This window comes from Momordica charantia (genome assembly GCF_013281855.1).
Source record: "Momordica charantia cultivar OHB3-1 chromosome 9 unlocalized genomic scaffold, Mcharantia_2.0 BLBB01000009.1, whole genome shotgun sequence".
In the NCBI taxonomy this organism is placed as follows: Eukaryota; Viridiplantae; Streptophyta; class Magnoliopsida; order Cucurbitales; family Cucurbitaceae; genus Momordica; species Momordica charantia.
Window position 1 is genome coordinate 22,253,919 of NW_028275167.1, and position 17,286 is coordinate 22,271,204.

The 17,286-nt window shown below is 37.4% G+C and overlaps 1 protein-coding gene across 23 annotated transcripts in view; it reads right to left on the bottom strand.

Annotated features, from left to right (window-relative positions):
- Nucleotides 1–17,286, bottom strand: part of LOC111018315 (ADP-ribosylation factor GTPase-activating protein AGD2) — a 71,889-nt gene that overhangs the window by 22,198 nt on the left and 32,405 nt on the right. For 17 of the 23 annotated variants that reach the window (XM_088116976.1, XM_088116974.1, XM_022294350.2 and 14 more), the window contains 7 exons: nucleotides 12,411–12,455; nucleotides 12,102–12,167; nucleotides 10,444–10,491; nucleotides 10,260–10,355; nucleotides 10,125–10,166; nucleotides 9,627–9,842; nucleotides 5,985–6,116 (listed from right to left, as the gene is read on the bottom strand). In XM_088116976.1, coding sequence (XP_087973102.1) covers nucleotides 5,985–6,116; nucleotides 9,627–9,842; nucleotides 10,125–10,166; nucleotides 10,260–10,355; nucleotides 10,444–10,491; nucleotides 12,102–12,167; nucleotides 12,411–12,455 — 645 coding nt within the window. Of the gene's footprint in view, nucleotides 1–5,984; nucleotides 6,117–9,626; nucleotides 9,843–10,124; nucleotides 10,167–10,238; nucleotides 10,356–10,443; nucleotides 10,492–12,101; nucleotides 12,168–12,410; nucleotides 12,456–17,286 lie in introns of all 23 variants that reach the window. The other 6 variants (XM_088116978.1, XM_088116977.1, XM_088116975.1 and 3 more) reach the window with 6 other exon arrangements.

The following is a 17,286-nucleotide window of genomic DNA, read 5'->3' on the forward strand; positions in this document are numbered from 1 at the left end:
GAGTGGCTACAAACCAATAGATACACCTATGGATGCAAACTCAAAACTTGGAGTTAATCTCGAAGATGAACCAGTTGATCGAGGCAGATATCAACGTCTAGTTGGGAAGCTTATATACTTAACTCATACGCGACCAGACATTAGCTTTGCAGTTAGTGTGATAAGTCAATTCCTGAACAAACCTTCAAAGGAACGTATGGAAGCTGTGTATAGAATATTGAGATATCTGAAGCACGATCCTGGAAAGGGACTCATGTTCAGGAAGACCACAAACCGAGCTCTTAAAGTCTAAACTGATGCAGATTGGGCTGGATCTCCAATTGATCGGAAGTCAACATCAGGATATTGTTCATATGTACGGGGAAATTTAGTAACCTGGCGCAGTAAGAAACAACCGGTTGTAGCCCGAAGCAGTGCTGAAGCTGAGTTTCGATCATTAGCACATGGAATTTGCGAAGGAATTTGGTTAAAACGCCTTCTCACTGAGCTCAAGATCAAGACTGAAGGTACTATAGAGGTACTATGTGACAACCAATCTGCCATAGTCATCGCAAGAAATCCAGTACATCATGATCGGATGAAACATGTTGAAATAGACCGTCACTTCATCAGTGAGAAGATTGAGACGCAGACAATTAACCTAAGATATGTGTCCTCCCAACAACAAGCAGCTGATATATTAACTAAGGCATTGCATCGAACCAGCCTTAGTAGATTGATTTCGAAACTTGGAATGACGAGAATATATCATCCAGCTTGAGGGGGAGTGTAGAAAATCAAGCTGAAATTTAGGAGAAATTACTTTAATTTATTTCCTTGTATACTATGTGATTTAGGCTTTCCTTGTAGATCTAGATTGATACCTAATTTCTAGTTTTTGATTGAAGGTAAACTTGTATATATTTTTCATTCTATAGTCTTGAGAAATAAAAAGAAAAACTTTCTCATATATCTTCATAAGTACCCATAGGGAATCTACTATTCCTTAAGTGTATCATCACCAAATCCCCGACTTGAAATTCCTTTGGCCGCCTCTTTTTATCCGCTGCTTCTTTATACTTGGCAGTTGTCCTGGCAATGTGGTTGCGAACCTCCTGATGGAGCTCCATTATCCGGTCAGCCATTTCTTCAGCCTCCAAACTGAAATTAATAGATGTAGGCAGATTAGTGAGATCTAAAGTTAGCCTAGGAAGCTTAGTATATACAATCTTGAATGGGGACTTCCCTGTTGTTCTGTTCTTCATGTGGTTATACGCGAACTCGGCTTGAGCCAAAGAAATATCCCATTGTTTAGGATGATCCCCACTTATGCACCGAATGAGGTTGCCTAATGACCGGTTTGTGACTTCCGTTTGTCCATCCGTCTGAGGGTGGCTTGTTGTACTAAATTTTAAGGATGTATCAAACTTTTTCCATAGTGTGCGCCAAAAGTGGCTTAAAAACTTAACGTCCCGATCCGAGACTATTGATTTTGGAATACCGTGAAGCCGTACGATGTCTTTAAAGAATAGGGTAGCAATAGCTACCGCATCTGATGTTTTCTTGCAGGCCACAAAGTGTAACATTTTGCTAAAGCGGTCCACCACCACCATTACCGAATCATAGCCTCATTGTGTTCGGGGAAGTCCCAATATAAAATCCATTGACAGATCTTCCCAGATATTTTCTGGTATAGGTAATGGTGTGTAAAGCCGGTGTTTTGTGTAGTGCCCTTATATGATTGGCATGTGAAGCACTTCTTAACATAATTGGCCACATCCTTCCGAATGTGAGGCCAATAAAATCGTGCTGTTATAATCTCCAATGTCTTATCACGGCCTAGGTGTCCGGCGAGACCTCCAGCATGAGCGTCATGTAGAATTGCTTCCCGAAGCGATGTATGAGGGACACAAAGGGTGTTCCCTTTAAAGAGATATCCCTCCACTATATGAAAATCTTCGACAGCCAAGTGGCTAATGCATTTATGCCAAATGTCTTTGAAATCTTGGTCTTTCTCATAGAGATCAGGTAAGTACTCAAACGCAATAATCTCCCCTTTAAGGAGTGTTAAAAGACTATGTTTCCGGCTTAGAGCATCAGCAGCCTTATTAGTATGCCCGGCCTTATGCTTGATAACAAACTCGAACCTTTGTAAAAAAGACAACCAACGGGCATGCATGCGGCTAATGGTTTTTTGAGTGTGTAAAAATTTTAAGGAGAAATGATCCGTGAACAAAACAAACTCCTTACTTAAGAGGTAATGCTCCCATTGTTTCAATGCTCGAACTAAAGCATAAAGTTCTTGTTCATATGTGCTCCAGACAGGCTAAGTTTCTCACTAAAGTATTCTAGCGGATGGTTATTTTGGGATAACACTGCTCCTATTCCTACCCCCGAGGCATCTACAGCTACTTCAAAAGGAAGGTCAAAGTTTGGGAGGGCAAGGACTGGACTTTGACATAGTTTTGTCTTTATAAGTTGAAAGCTCTCAGTTTGTGGAGTATCCCATGAGAATTTGCCCTTTTTTAAACAGTTTGTCAGGGGGAAACAATAGAACTAAAATTCCTAATAAATTTCCTATAGAATGATGCAAGTCCCAAAAAACACTGTACGTCTTTCATGGTTTTAGGTTCCTCCCATTCGGAAATAAATTGTACTTTAGATGGATCCATTTTTACGTGATTGTGTCCTATTATGAAGCCAAGGAAAGAAATTTCATTTGCTACAAAAAGACATTTTTTAAAGTTTATGACCAATTTATTGGATGCAAGAGCAGAAAATAGTGATCTAAGGTGGTCCATATGGTGAGACATAGTTTGGCTATACACTAGGATGTCATCAAAGTAAACAACAATAAATTTGTTAATGAACGGGAGTAATACCTGGTTCATGAGCCGCATGAAAGTGCTTGGGGCATTTGATAATCCAAATGGCATCACGAGCCATTCAAATAAACCTTCGTTTGTTTTGAGAGTTGTCTTCCACTCATCCCCGGGTCGAATGCGAATCTGGTGGTATCCACTCTTAAGATCTATCTTAGAAAAAATTGTAGCACCACCCAATTGGTCCAATAGATCATTGATCCGTGGAATAGGAAAACGGTATTTTATAGTAATCTTGTTTATTGCCCGGCTGTCAACGCACATACGCCAAGAACCATCCTTTTTAGGGGTAAGGAGGGCGGGGACTGCACAAGGGCTAAGGCTTGGTTTTATATGCCCTTTCTGAAGCAACTCGTGTACTTGATCGTGTAGTATCTTATACTCCGATGGGCTCATGCGGTAATGTGCTAAATTAGGTAGCGTTGCTCCGGGGGAAAAATCGATATGATGTTGAATGTCCCGAAGGGGAGGTAAGCCGGGTGGTGGCTCCATAATAGTGGGAAACTCATTTAAAAGTTTTTGAACGATAGGGGAACAAATAGGACCATCCGTATGAGTAGCAAAGTCTTTTATTATCAATCCCAGGATAGGTTCTTTAGGACAGATTAATAATTGCTTGGCTGATGTAATAGTGAATAAACTCCCCTTTCCTTTATCACTATCCTTTAGAGGGATAGATTTAGATGTGTTAACAGGGAGGAGAACCACCTTTTTCCCATCCATTGAAATTCATAAGTATTGTCTCTCCCCTTATGTAAAGCCTGAGTATCATATTGCCACGGACGTCCTAATAGCACATGACACACATCTATGTCAAGAACATCACATATAATTTGATCCTTATAGGTAGCACCAATGGACAAAGCTACCGAACACGTTTGAGACACTTGTACCTCGCCTCCTTTTTTAATCCAAGAAACTTTATACGAAGCGGGATGAGGTGATAGGGGTAAGTTTAACGCGGTAACCAACTTGCTAGCAATGATATTTTCAGTGCTACCACTGTCAATTATGACATTACAGATTTTGCCATTGATAGTACACCTAGTCCGAAAGAGGGCATGTCGTTGATAAGCAATATCGAACTTAGGAGTTAACAGCACTCGTTGAAGCACACATGAAACGATATCACCTTCGTCTGGTGCCGTATAATCAATATCATCAACAATTTCCTCACTGCTGTCCTCTTGTAGGGCATCCTCTTCAACCATATTAATTACCTTGTGGTGCGGACATTCATTGGATAAATGTTCGGTTTGTCCACACCTAAAACATTTCCCTAATGTAGGGCGATGGTATATATTGCCCTGTTTCTTTCCTGTCACCAAATCAGTGTGGTTAGACTTGACTAAATCAGTGTCCAGAGTTTTACCTTTTGTCGTAGTGATGGCACGGTTGGGAGAGGAACTGTTGTCACCCGTCGAAGCAGGCTTCTTGGAAGTTCCACCTTGTTCCCAATTGGTCTTTCGGGTGTACTGTTTTTTGAATCGATTTCCCACCTGTTCCTCAATTGTTGTGGCCGTAGAGATGGCCTCATTTAAATAACCTATTGGTTGGAGGGCGATCTGTTCTTTAATATCCGAACGTAATCCCCCAATGAATCTTGCCACAAGATGTTGTTGTCCTTCCAATAGATTTGTGCGAGCTCCCAAGCGGTGAAATTCTTCAGAATAGTCAGCAATAGATCTGGATCCCTGTCTACAATTTTGATACTGATTATATAAAATTTATTCAAAATTAACAGGAAGGAAGCGTTCCCGCATGAGTTTCTTCATGCGTTCCCAACTTCAAATGGGTTTTTTACCATAACGTTGTCTATTAATTTCCAGCTGATCCCACCACGCCGAAGCTCCACCTCTGAGTTTTAACGCTACAAGTCTTACTTTCTTATGTTCAAGTGTTCCCATGTAACCAAAAAAATTTTCGACATTCTTTACCCAATCAAGAAACCCTTCAATATCCATTTTACCATTAAAGGTAGGTAGATCAATTTTCATCTTGTATTCATTACTATCTTGGTTTCTATGTGGGTTAGGATATCTACCAAACCTGTCACCTTCAAAGGCAAATAGTTCTTCCTCCTCCTCACTGGAAGAATCCGCATTGAACTCATTCCGCCGCTGAAACAAAGGATTCTGGTTCAGTTCTTGATTGAAATGTCGTGGTTCTTGGAGGTTTCTTGGACCCAAACGGATTGTTTGTGGTCTTCTTAGTGGATCGGCTTGCCGTTCTTGCTGAAATAAATGTCTTCGATCCTCCCTCTGTACTTCTTGATCCAATCTTTCTTGTTGTCCTGTGGTGCGTCGGACCGGGGAATGTTCCACACTTAAAGCTTCGAGTTTCTCATGTATAATCTCCAAAATGTGTTTAATCTCGCCAACATCCTGTTGGATGGCTTTCACCTCCCTTTCAACCAACAGCAAGCGTTCGGTTGACGATCGTGGCGAGAGAATGGAGGGTTGCTCCATTTCTTTGTTGATGAGGGAAGAGTCACCGGTGATCGACTTCTTTCCCGCCATTTGGTGCCCAGAAATTTGGGTGCTCCGATACCAACTTGATGTACACAAACACAATGGTTTCTTGAAGAGATTGAAAGATATCTTTTATTAAGAGATCAGCCTCTATTTATAGAGTTTGGCTAACAACTCACAAAACAGTAAAAGTTAGTTACTGTGTAGTAACTAATAACTAACTAAAGAACAAAGCTTGAAAGCTATATCTTAAAGGAAAACCTTAAAATAACAACTAAAACACTCCATCAAAATGGTTCTGTTCCTATTCTTATAAAAACTTAAACCACAAAAAATACACCGTCTCCCATGCTACAAACAATTATTTGTCTTACAACTCAAGTACATGGGATCCACTTAGAACAGTTTTTTTAAGGCACAAAGCGCACCAAAGTGCAATAGACCTTTAGGACTTAAGTGTGAAACACAAGAAAATAAAGGCTTCTTTTGTGAAGCGCATATATACAAACACGTTCCACTAAAAGTTAATCTTTGAGATATTTTACTTAGTTGCTGCCTTGCTGGAAGTCAGGATGCTGCAAATGCAATAATTAAAAGTTTGCTTTATAGAAAATATCCCATGCAAATGTACCAACGTAACAACTAAACATACCACATATTTGCTTCCCTTGTTCCTATAGTAATATAGAGCACCCTGACTGTCAAGTACAAAAAACCTCCTTTTCCAATCTCCCCTCGAACCTGAAGAGCGTTTCAAGAGATATCCTTGTTTTGTTGTTTTAACCTACAGATACAAAGATTATAAAATACTAGTTAATAGAAATCGATGGAGACATGAAATCATTTTAAACTACTGTGGTCTCAGAAAAAACTCCTTAACATACAAGAACAGAATAAACACAAAATGCTTCCGAAGCAATAGACGGTATTTAACAATTTATTTATGATAGCCCTATTACTTTATATTATTTCTTTTTTTCTTTCAATAAGAACGATACAATTGAAATGATGTTCATTGTCCTCATCTGAAACACCATGTGAATTTTAATTTATCCACTTCTCATTCCCCACCTAAGGCCTCTATAGCATGCACATCTATTACCAAAAATAAAAAATAAAAATTAAGTACGCATGTACAAAACTTATCATTTTTTTTAAAATAAATCCATCATAACACTATTATTTATAAATACTCTCTTGCTACTATATGTTTGTTCCCAAATATTTGTAAAATCTTCATCACATAAATTCATATACAATGAAGTGAAATAGTATCTTCAGTTATAGTAGAGAGTAAAGTTCCATAAAGAAAGCAACAATTGGGATTTAGATAGAGTTAAGGCTCCTTCTCTGGGTCTTATGTTGATGCTAATACGACGTCTCATTTACCTGCCGAATCAAATAGAATGAAAGGAAAGGAAAGACAAATTAATCTTACTTGAAAGCATCATTAGACTTGACAATTCTATATGAAAGCATCATCAAACTTACTAAAAGAGGCTCGAGTATTCTTCACCATACTACTAATCCATCAAATGAAATAAAAGGGGGAAGATTACAAAAGGAGGGAGAGAACCCAATATGGGTCACAAAAAAGCTCTCCAATTGTATAACAAAGATGCAAACCTATAATGATGAAAAAGGGCAGAGCATTTATACCAAGATATAAGTAAAAAACTATAGCTTCGAAAGAATGATGAAGAGAGCATTCCTTAGCTTGGAAAATCCTCCAATTTCTTTCCAACAAAACAATCAAAAGTATAGCCCGTATAAAATGTAGCTAGATACACCTCTTTCTCATTCTTGAACGGATGACCAATGAGGGTAGAGGCCAAGAAAAGGGGGCATATCAGTAGGGAGAGCAACTGACCATCCAAAGAGGGGGAGGATTTTGTTCCAAAGCCCATAAGTGTAATCACATGAGACAAAAAGGTAACCAATAGATCCCTGTGATTTTTACAAAGAGCACACCAATAAGGAGAGAGTTGCATGTAAGGCATTCCACGTTGAAGCTTGTCATGTGTGTTCAAAGGAAGAAGGCAAGTTTCCCAACGGAAGAATTTAATCTTTTCGGGATAGGAGTCTTTCCAAATGACCCTATATAATTCGGTCGATGAAGAAGATGCAATGGGGCTTTGCATATCCTTCATTACATAGCTGGTGGTGAAGGAGTCATTCGATTCTAAACGCCAAAAAATGGAATCCCTGGTTGAGGAGAGTTGGATGAGAGACAAAAAGTATGAAGAAGATCAGTCAATTCCACAATTTCAACATCCTTAAGGTTCCTTCTAAAACGAATGTCCATGACTTGCTTTCCAGGGACCAATAATCTCTCACACAACCTTCTTTCTTGGTATGTAAGGCAAATAGGAGGGGTTGGTGCGAGAAAGGGGCTCATTATTGAGCCAAACAGCCTTCCAAAAGAGGGGAAGGGAGCCATAACCCACCTTATATTCGATTATGTCCAAAATCAAATGGTTGTGTTTGGTGATGTCCTTTGGCTGCAGGGATAACAACCGAGAGAGGTGAGGTCAGAGATGTTCTCCTAATGCCCAACCCTACAAGGAATTTTAATCCATGCTCCTGCCCCATTCTTCAAAACAGAAAATTCTAGCAACCCCAAAGATGTTCCCTTATAGGCCAACCTTACTCGGAATTTAAGTTCCTGTTTCTGCCCACATATCAGAAAATTCTGGCAAGTCTTCGTTCCCCGCATACCAGCTTTTAAGTTACTTTTGATTTGCTTATTTATAAATAAAAAGTTAATTAAATATTAATAAATATATAAGAAATTAGAAAAAAAAAAAAAAAAAAAAAAAAAAAAAAAATTCTTTTAAGAAACTTAACCTTTTTTTTAATTGTTTACTAGTCTAAAATCAATTATTTTACACAAATATTTAATAAGTTTTAAAAAATATAAATAAAAAATCTACAAGTAGTGACAATTAAAAAAAATTAGAGACAAGAATGGGTCTTGGTTGAGTTTAGGTTCTCCATCCCCCAAAATTTTCTAGCCCCACCTTCTGCGATGATCTCATGCCCCAATTTGGTTGGTCCTAAAGGAATTTCTATCATCCCAAACATAGATGTCCAAGACAAACACATGCTAGCCACTTACTTAAGATATATCCAATAGGGGTGTACATCGATCAGTTGGGTCGGTTTTTAGGTCCAAACCGACCATTTTCTAATTTCCCACCGACTAACCAAACAGTCGGTTTGGTCGGTCGGTTTTCGACAAACCGACATTCATGTAAAAAATATATATTTTGTGGGTTGTGGCTCCTAGTTGGTGTCGCGTCGCGCTGGTGGGGGAGGGGGAAGGAGGCCAAGAGGGGGTTGGATTGCTGCCTGCTGGAGTTGATCGTCTGGAGTTGATTGTGTGGTGTCGCGTCGGGATGGAGAGTGGAGAAAGTATGAGAGGCAAGAGAGAGGAGACAACAAACAAAGAGAGTGGCAACTGGGAGATGGCCGACGGCCCAACTGAGATGGGATGTAGTTGTAGACTGAGTCTGAGAGGTGAGTGAGTTGGGAAGAAGAAAGAAAGAAACCTAATGGAGAGAAGGAGGGAGAGAGAAGAAAAAGAAATAATGAAATTATTTAGTTTGTTGGAAGGAACAAGATTTGAGGGTAGAAATTTAAAAAATAAAATAATTCATTTAATATTAAATTTGAAATCTTGTTTTCAAGGATTGTTTTGTTTCCCCAAGGCAGCAGCATGACAGAAAAACAAATTTACTTTTTTTTATAAATATATTTGAGGATCGATTGGTTGGACAGTTTTTATGATTTTTATGTATCGACCGGCCGGTTGGTTTTGTAATACAAAATAGACCTTCGATCGCCATCGATTCGGTGGTCGGATTGGTTTTTCGATTACTACTGTACACCCCTAATATCTAATAAGTTACAAGTTTCTTGATGCTTTGATAACTAGTGTTGTGGGTCAAGTCATTGTCTAGTGAGACCAATCAAGGCGATGTGTAAGTAGGCAAAAACTTTGACGGTCACAATTATTATTTTTTTTGAACAAGATACGAACTTTTCATAGATTAATGAAAAGAAACAAAAATTGTTCAAATATACAAACTTCTAAAGGGGTGAGAAGCAAAAGGTAAAAACATAAACCATAAAGAAAAGGAAAAAAAAAAAAAAAAAAAACAATCAATGGATTAGCAAAAGAAAAATATCACTAGCTTGGAAAGATACGAAAACATTTCAGGAGTTGGGTAAACTAATGGTACCGTGAAAGAAAGGAAAAGACAAGAACAATTACTGAAAATCAGTTCATTACCTTCGCATTGTCTATGGATTTGGGAGCTGCTTCAACATTTCTGTAGGAGCTAATACCACTACCATGAATGCCATCAGAAACCACAGAAGGATCTATACTATTGGAAGCTTCTAAATTGTCCAGCTGTGCCTGCGTCCTGAACTCCTGAATCCTTTTTGCAAGTTTATCTTGTTCGATGTTGGCCAGTTCTTTAGATTGCTGAGCATATGTAAGAACCTTGAACAAAACAACGCCATGAAAATCCATTAATAATTACATGCAAAAGGATCTATTTTATTGGGCCAGTTGCAACAGTTCTGACAGAAAATCCATCTCTGCCATGAAAATGCTTTTACAGGAATAAATTGGAACCCATCAAAAGGATACTTGATGCGGAAACACGCCATTTTACAGGAATAAATTGAAATCCAATAATGTCCTTGTCTCTAATTATATTGACATATGACACAAGTCCTTCGCATCAGAAATTTTGAAGCTTTCGGAAGTATAGGAGCATACCTGATGAATGAATGGTTCCAACTGGCCCAATAAGTCATAGCCCTAACTCATAAATAAATAGACACTGCTTAGTCCAAATAATGGTAAAATAGAAAAACATAAAAGATTAATCACCAAATAATTCAAAAAGCATACGAGCTTAAAATATCTCAAATGGGCATCCATCAGTGAACTTATAGATTCTAAGAACTCATACTTCTTCTTTGCTTCAACGTTCATAAGTGCATTCACCTACCACCCTCAAAAACAGTACAAAATTAGTGAGCAAAAAGCCTAAAAGAGATGAGGACAGGTCAAAGCAATATAATTGTTGACCTACTAGATTAAAGCGGCTTTTCTCAAATTCTGACTTCGAATTAACGAGGTCCTGCCATAAGACTGGAAGGTCATCAATAAAATACTTCACAAATACTATTTAGAAGAAAATAAACCTTCATTCTCTGGAAACCATAGGAAACTCCAACAAGGTAATGGGGAAGATAACAATGATACACCCAAAAGTCTTCGAGCAGATATTTTAAAATCATTTCGCTCATTTTTTTTTCACTTATGTACCAAATTATTGAATATACTACTTCGAAATCAATATTCAACTTGACCAAGTCATCATGTCACTTGAAAAGATACATTTAATACTCCAAAGTTCTTAATACCAAATTGTTAAATAGTACCTTGATTGAAGATCCAAATTATATTTTGTTCATGAAAGGATTTGAAATTCAGATGACAAACTCAGAGATTGCTGGAGGGGGTATGTGAGGTTAATGTATAAAGGTGCTTTTCAAGAGGTAGCTGCTGGTGACTCAAGCTTTTAAGTTTTTGGCTTGGTGGTGGTTGTAAAGATCTCAGAGTGAAAATTTTGGTAGTAGTTGAGAAGTTTTGTTCTCTCTCTGGTGCTGTATTGGAGATTGTTGAAGCGTGGTCATCCCAATTTTAGCTTTTTGGAGGCTCTTGTTTTGGAAGGCATGCTGCACGGTCTTAAAGCATTAGTCTTCAACATTTTTTTATGGGAAACTTAGAATATGTTGATGAAGAAACTCATACAAAAGAGGGGAGTGAGATATCCCAAAGAACCAGAAGGTTACAAAAATGAAACCCAATTGGTGGTGGTTTGCACGAAGTCATAATTACATAAAATATTTGAAAGAGTGCACCAAGTAGAAGCAAAAATTTTGGTCTGATCCCAGAAGTCTTCAAGGTTGGTCTCCACCTGTTAGAAAGTACATTGAGAATGTTCGTCGTCAACATTCTACTGTTGTTGGTGGTGGTGGACTTTGCAAGTACGTGGCTCTTTTGTCATCAAATTTTTGGTGCAGTTAGAGGTGATGTTTTGTTAACGGTAGTTAGTTTTTATTTGGTGCTGGTGTAATGGTTGTTGTGGAGTATTTGATGAGTTTTTAGTTGGTCTACTTTTGTTATTATAGTTTTGGTTTGTTTTGTAAGTGGTATAAGTTGGATTTTAGTTCAAGTTGATGGGTTTTGAGTCTTGTATCTAGATAGAAGTTTTTCTTTCCTATGAAATAAAGATAATCATGTCATTTTTCATTTCATCAATTAAGAATACTGTTTTTATTTAAAATTAAATCCAGATTACAAACTCAAATGCGTTGGTTGAATAAGCCGGTTCAATTTGACGTGAAAATCCTGCGCATTTACCTTGGTTGAATAGGTCGGTTCAGTTTGTCATGACAGAATTCAACCGATTTTGTTTCTGAATGAAATTTCTTCTGTTTCTTATTATAAATAATTAATTAAAAAATGATAAAGAATTATTTAAATTTAAATTAAAAATAAAAATAAAAAACTCTTCCTGTTTGTCTTTGTAATCCTACGTTTATAAATACATAAAGTACATCAAAACAACTGAAAATTAATTTAAAGATTTAATTGCAAAAGTTAGTATATATAAATGGCCAAGAAAGTGAGAAAGCCTCCTACAGAAACTCCTAAAAACTAAATATCAACAACAAAGCATACCTCTTCCAAGCCTGCAACAATGTCTCCTCGTGTGCTCTTTTTCAATGACACAAACTTCTCCCGAGCCTAGTAATGAAGTTATGTTTCAAATGAAAGTTAAACACAGTTGCAGAATATTTACTTTCATATATATTATACACATATATTAAAGGTTTAGGGTCCATCCATTCGTAAAATTCCCACTTCGGTTTACTGGAAAAGCCACCATTAAACCAATTTTCAAAAACATGTATCATCTGGCAAGAAGGCATCAACCAAAGGGCAAGCCATGAAGGAAAGAAAGTATATACAAATTGATCCGTTCAGCACCTGATCGTACACATGCATAGCTTTATCAAAGCGTTGGCGAGAGTCCTGCAAAGTCATAAGGATATTTTAAAGACAAACTCAGTAAACTTATGAAGATGTTGGATTTATCAATATTTGTGTAAATATTAGTTATCAATATTAGTTGTCAATATTTAGTCTTTATTGTTGATATTTAGTCTTTATGGTATTTATTACTTTCCTTGTTTGTAGTAGGTCATTCTCCTATATAAGAAGACCTAAGTTACATGTTTGAATATAGCATTATATTTTTTACTCTCTCAAATTCACATGGCATCAGAGCTTTAGGAAATAAAGCCCTAATTCTAAAAAACCCTAGCCATCATCAGAAACCCTAGCCGTCACAAACAACTCACAGCATCTCCCCTCGCCGTCAGCGATCTCTTCACGGCAACTCCCGCTATCGCCATCCAAACCCGCAGATCTGCCGTCCATCATCGTAGATTTGCCGCCGTTCGCGAGTTAGCTCAGGCGTCCGTCAATCGCATCTCTGTCGGCCATCAATCGCAGATCTCCTTCGCCCGTCTTCGCAGATCCAATCGCCATCCGTCAATCACATATCTCTGCTGGTCGTCAATCGCACAGTCAACCGGCGATCGTCATTGCCGTCCATCATCGCCGGCCGTCTCCGCTCATCTCTGCATTTCTTTTGGACCATTTTCGTCGTCGCCGGTCTCGCTGCCGTCGACAGTCGCCGCCGATCTCTCCGCTGTACTTCGTTGCAGCACCATTCGGATTCAAGTTTTTTGGGGTTTTCAAACCCTAGGCCAGTCCGGCTCACAAATCAGTCCAGGAAAGTACTTTGGTTCAAACCGGTTCGGGTTGGTTCATCCAGCTTAACTTATTCTGCCTTGGTTTAACTCTCTTGGTTATGGTTATCCCCTTTCTAATATCAATTTGTGGCCTAATTTGATTTGGTTAATTTTTTTCTGGTGTGGTTCTGTTGTTAGCTTTTGTTCAGGACAAGTTGTTTATTAAAAATTGTCCAAATCTCAATTGACAATGGTAGAGAAATGGTTGGTGATAGTCGTGGTGACTCAAGTATAGAGCAAATTCATCAAATCCTAAAATTGCTATCCTCCAATTTACCTTCTAATAACTCATGTGTATCCTTGACACAAACAGGTATTTATTCTAAGGCTTTCTCGTATAGTAACTCAACTCCATGGATTATAGATTTTGGAGCTTCTAATCATATGACAAGTTCTTCTAATCTCTTTGAATCATACCTTCCTTCATATTCCAATGAAAAAGTTAGAATTGCAGATGGTAGTTTTTCTTCTGTTGCAGGAAAAGGAACCATTAAATTGACTGAGACCATTTCGTTACAGTCTGTCCTCCATGTTCCACAATTAGCATGTAATCTTTTATCTGTCAACCAACTTTCTAAAGATTCTAACGGTCATGTTACTTTCTTTGAATCCCATTGTATTTTTCAGAATCAGAACTCGGAGAGGATAATTGGCCGCGGTAGGATGCTTGATGGTCTCTACTACTTTGATAAAGGTACGTTTAGTAATAAAATAACTCAGGGCCTTAGTAGTATTAGTTCTCTTTCTGTTAGGGAACAAATTATGTTTTGGCATCGTAGACTAGGACCTAGTTTTTTCTATTTAAAATATCTGTTTCCAAAGTTATTTAAGGGAATTCATTGTTCATCTTTTAATTGTGAAAGTTGTTTTTTAGCAAAAAATCATCGCTCCACATATTTTCCAAAATCTTATGAAGCTTCCAAACTATTTTACTTAATTCACAGTGATGTTTGGGGTCCTTCTAAAATCAGTACTCATAGTGGAAGAAGATGGTTTATTACTTTCATTGACGATCATACTCGTCTGTCTTGGGTTTATTTAATGTCAAAAAATCTGAGGTGAAAGACATTTTCAAAAACTTTTATGAGATGATTGAAACTCAATTTCAAACAAAAATTTGTATGTTACGTTCTGATAATGGAACTGAGTATTTTAATGAGTTTTTGGGAAATTTTTTGAAAGAAAAAGGTATAGTTCATCAGTTTACCTGTCGGGATACTCTTCAACAAAATGGGATTGCTGAAAGAAAAAATAGGCATTTACTTGAAGTAGCACGTGCTATAACGTTTTCTATGCATGTTCCAAAATATTTATGGGGGGAAGCGGTTCGACCTACCTAATAAATAGGATGCCTACTAAAGTTTTAAATTTCAAAACTCTCATTGAGTCATTTAAAAATATTTTTCCAACATCCTGCATATATTTTGATCTACCTCTCAAAGTTTTTGGGTGTACTACTTGCGTTCACACGCCTAGTCATTTCTGGTCGAAACTTGACCCTTGCGCTATTAAATGTATTTTCTTAGGCTATGCTTTAGGTCAAAAAGGTTATAAATGTTTTGATCCTCAGACAAAAAAAAAATTGTGAGTATGGATGTGTCTTTTTTAGAAAATCAACCATATTTTACCCGAAATTCTTTTCAGGGGGAGAAAATGAATTTGGAAGATAATTTTTGGGATAATTATGTTCCTCTTCCTAGTCCTATCTGTTTGGATTTTACTAGTCCTTCGATGCCAAGTATAGAAACTGTCCAATCAGGGGGAGAAATACTACAAAACGATTTTGCAAATCCTAGTTCTGAGTTAAAGTTTTATACTAGAAGGAAATTCAATCAGAGGAACCAAGATCAAATAGTTACTCCTTCACAAAGCCAATCTGAGACTCTGAGAAATGAAACTGAACTGTCTGATAATCCTCCCTCTTCAACATTGTCTGGTAATCCCTCCTCTTCAAATTTTCAAAATGATTCACTTGTTGTCTTTGACCTTGATGTTCCCATAGCCATTAGAAAAGGTGTTCGAAGTTGTACCAAATATCCTATTTCGAACTACATTTCATATGAAAAACTATCGAATAGTCATAAGGCCTTCACATCTAGGATAACTAATTTGTTTGTTCCAAGGAATGTACATGAAGCTTTAGAAGATCCAAATTGGAAACTAGCTATCATGGAGGAGATGAATGCTCTAAAGCAAAACAGTACTTGGGAGATAGTAGAATTGCCAAAGGATAAGAAACCAGTGGGATGTAAATGGGTGTTTACCGTAAAATATAATGCAGATGGTAGCATCGAGAGATACAAGGCTAGATTGGTAGCTAAAGGCTTCACAAAAACCTACGGGATAGATTATTAGGAAACGTTTGCTCCTGTTGCAAAAATTAACTCTATTAGAGTTCTTTTGTCTCTTGCAGTTAATTCAAATTGGCCTCTTCACCAGCTTGATGTGAAAAATGTTTTTCTCAATGGCAACCTTGACGAAGAAGTTTTTATGGATTTGCCACCAGGTTTTGAAAAAGAACTCGGATGGAATAAAATCTGCAGATTAAAGAAATCTCTCTATGGCCTCAAACAGTCTCCTAGAGCTTGGTTCGAACGATTCGGAAAAATCATATCGAGTTATGGATTTCTCCAGAGTCAAGCTGACCATACTATATTTTATAAACACTCTGAGAATAATAAAATCTCAATTCTGATTGTCTATGTAGATGATATTATTCTCACTGGTGATGATGAAGCAGGACTAGCTGGTCTTAAGAAAAATCTAGTAAGTGAGTTTCAAATCAAGGACTTGGGAACATTAAAATATTTTCTAGGAATGGAATTCGCAAGATCGAAGAAAGGTATATTTGTTAATCAAAGAAAATATGTTCTTGTCTTACTTGGAGAAACAGGATTGCTTGGTTGCAGGATCGCAGAAGCTCCTATTGAACCTAACTTGAAATTACAAGCAGCAAACGCAGAAGAAATAAAGGATAGGGAACAATACCAGAGACTTATGGGAAGATTAATTTATCTATCACATACGCGACCAGATATTGCATTTGCTGTAAGTTAGTAAGTCAATTCATGCATGCACCTGGACCAACTCATTTTGAAGCTGTCTACAGAATCTTGAGATATTTGAAGGGAACTCCTGGAAAAGGTATTTTATTCGAAAAGAATAACCACTCCCAAGTAGGAGTTTATACTGATGCAGATTGGGCTGGAAGTACTACCAATAGAAGATCTACTTCTGGTTACTGTTCCTTTGTTGGAGGAAACCTAGTTACATAGAGGAGCAAAAAACAAAATGTAGTGGCCAGGAGTAGTGCTGATACAGAGTTTAGAGCATTGGCTCATGGAATTTGTGAAGGTATATGGATCAAAAGGATACTTGAAGAATTGAAGATTCCCCAGCCGACACCTATACGGATTTATTGTGACAATAAGTCTGCCATATCTATAGCTCATAACCCTGTGCTACATGATCGAACCAAACATATCTAGGTTGACAAACATTTTATTAAAAAGAAGATTGATGCAGGTACAATATGTATCCCTTATCTTCCGACAACAGAGCAAATTGCCGATGTTTTAACTAAGGGGCTTCCAAAGAAACAATTCGACAATTTAATCAGCAAGCTGGCTATGGACGACATCTTCAAACCAACTTGAGGGGGAGTATTGGATTTATCAATATTTGTGTAAATATTAGTTGTCAATATTAGTTGTTAATATTTAGTCTTTATTGTTGATATTTAGTCTTTATGGTATTTATTACTTTCCTTGTTTGTAGTAGGTCATTCTCCTATATAAGAAGACCTAAGTTACATGTTTGAATATAGCACTATATTTTTTACTCTCTCAAATTCACAGAAGAAGAGTTTCAAATGCTTACATGCCCACTGAGAATAGGCCTCTATTCAACAGTTTACAGGAATTACACGACAAACAAGTCTATAGGGCCTAATGACGAAATACCAATTGTCATGGGAAAAAAAACACAAATTGCACAAGCAAGACAATATATATGTGTATATACATTTAAGTGTATGTTCCAAATTG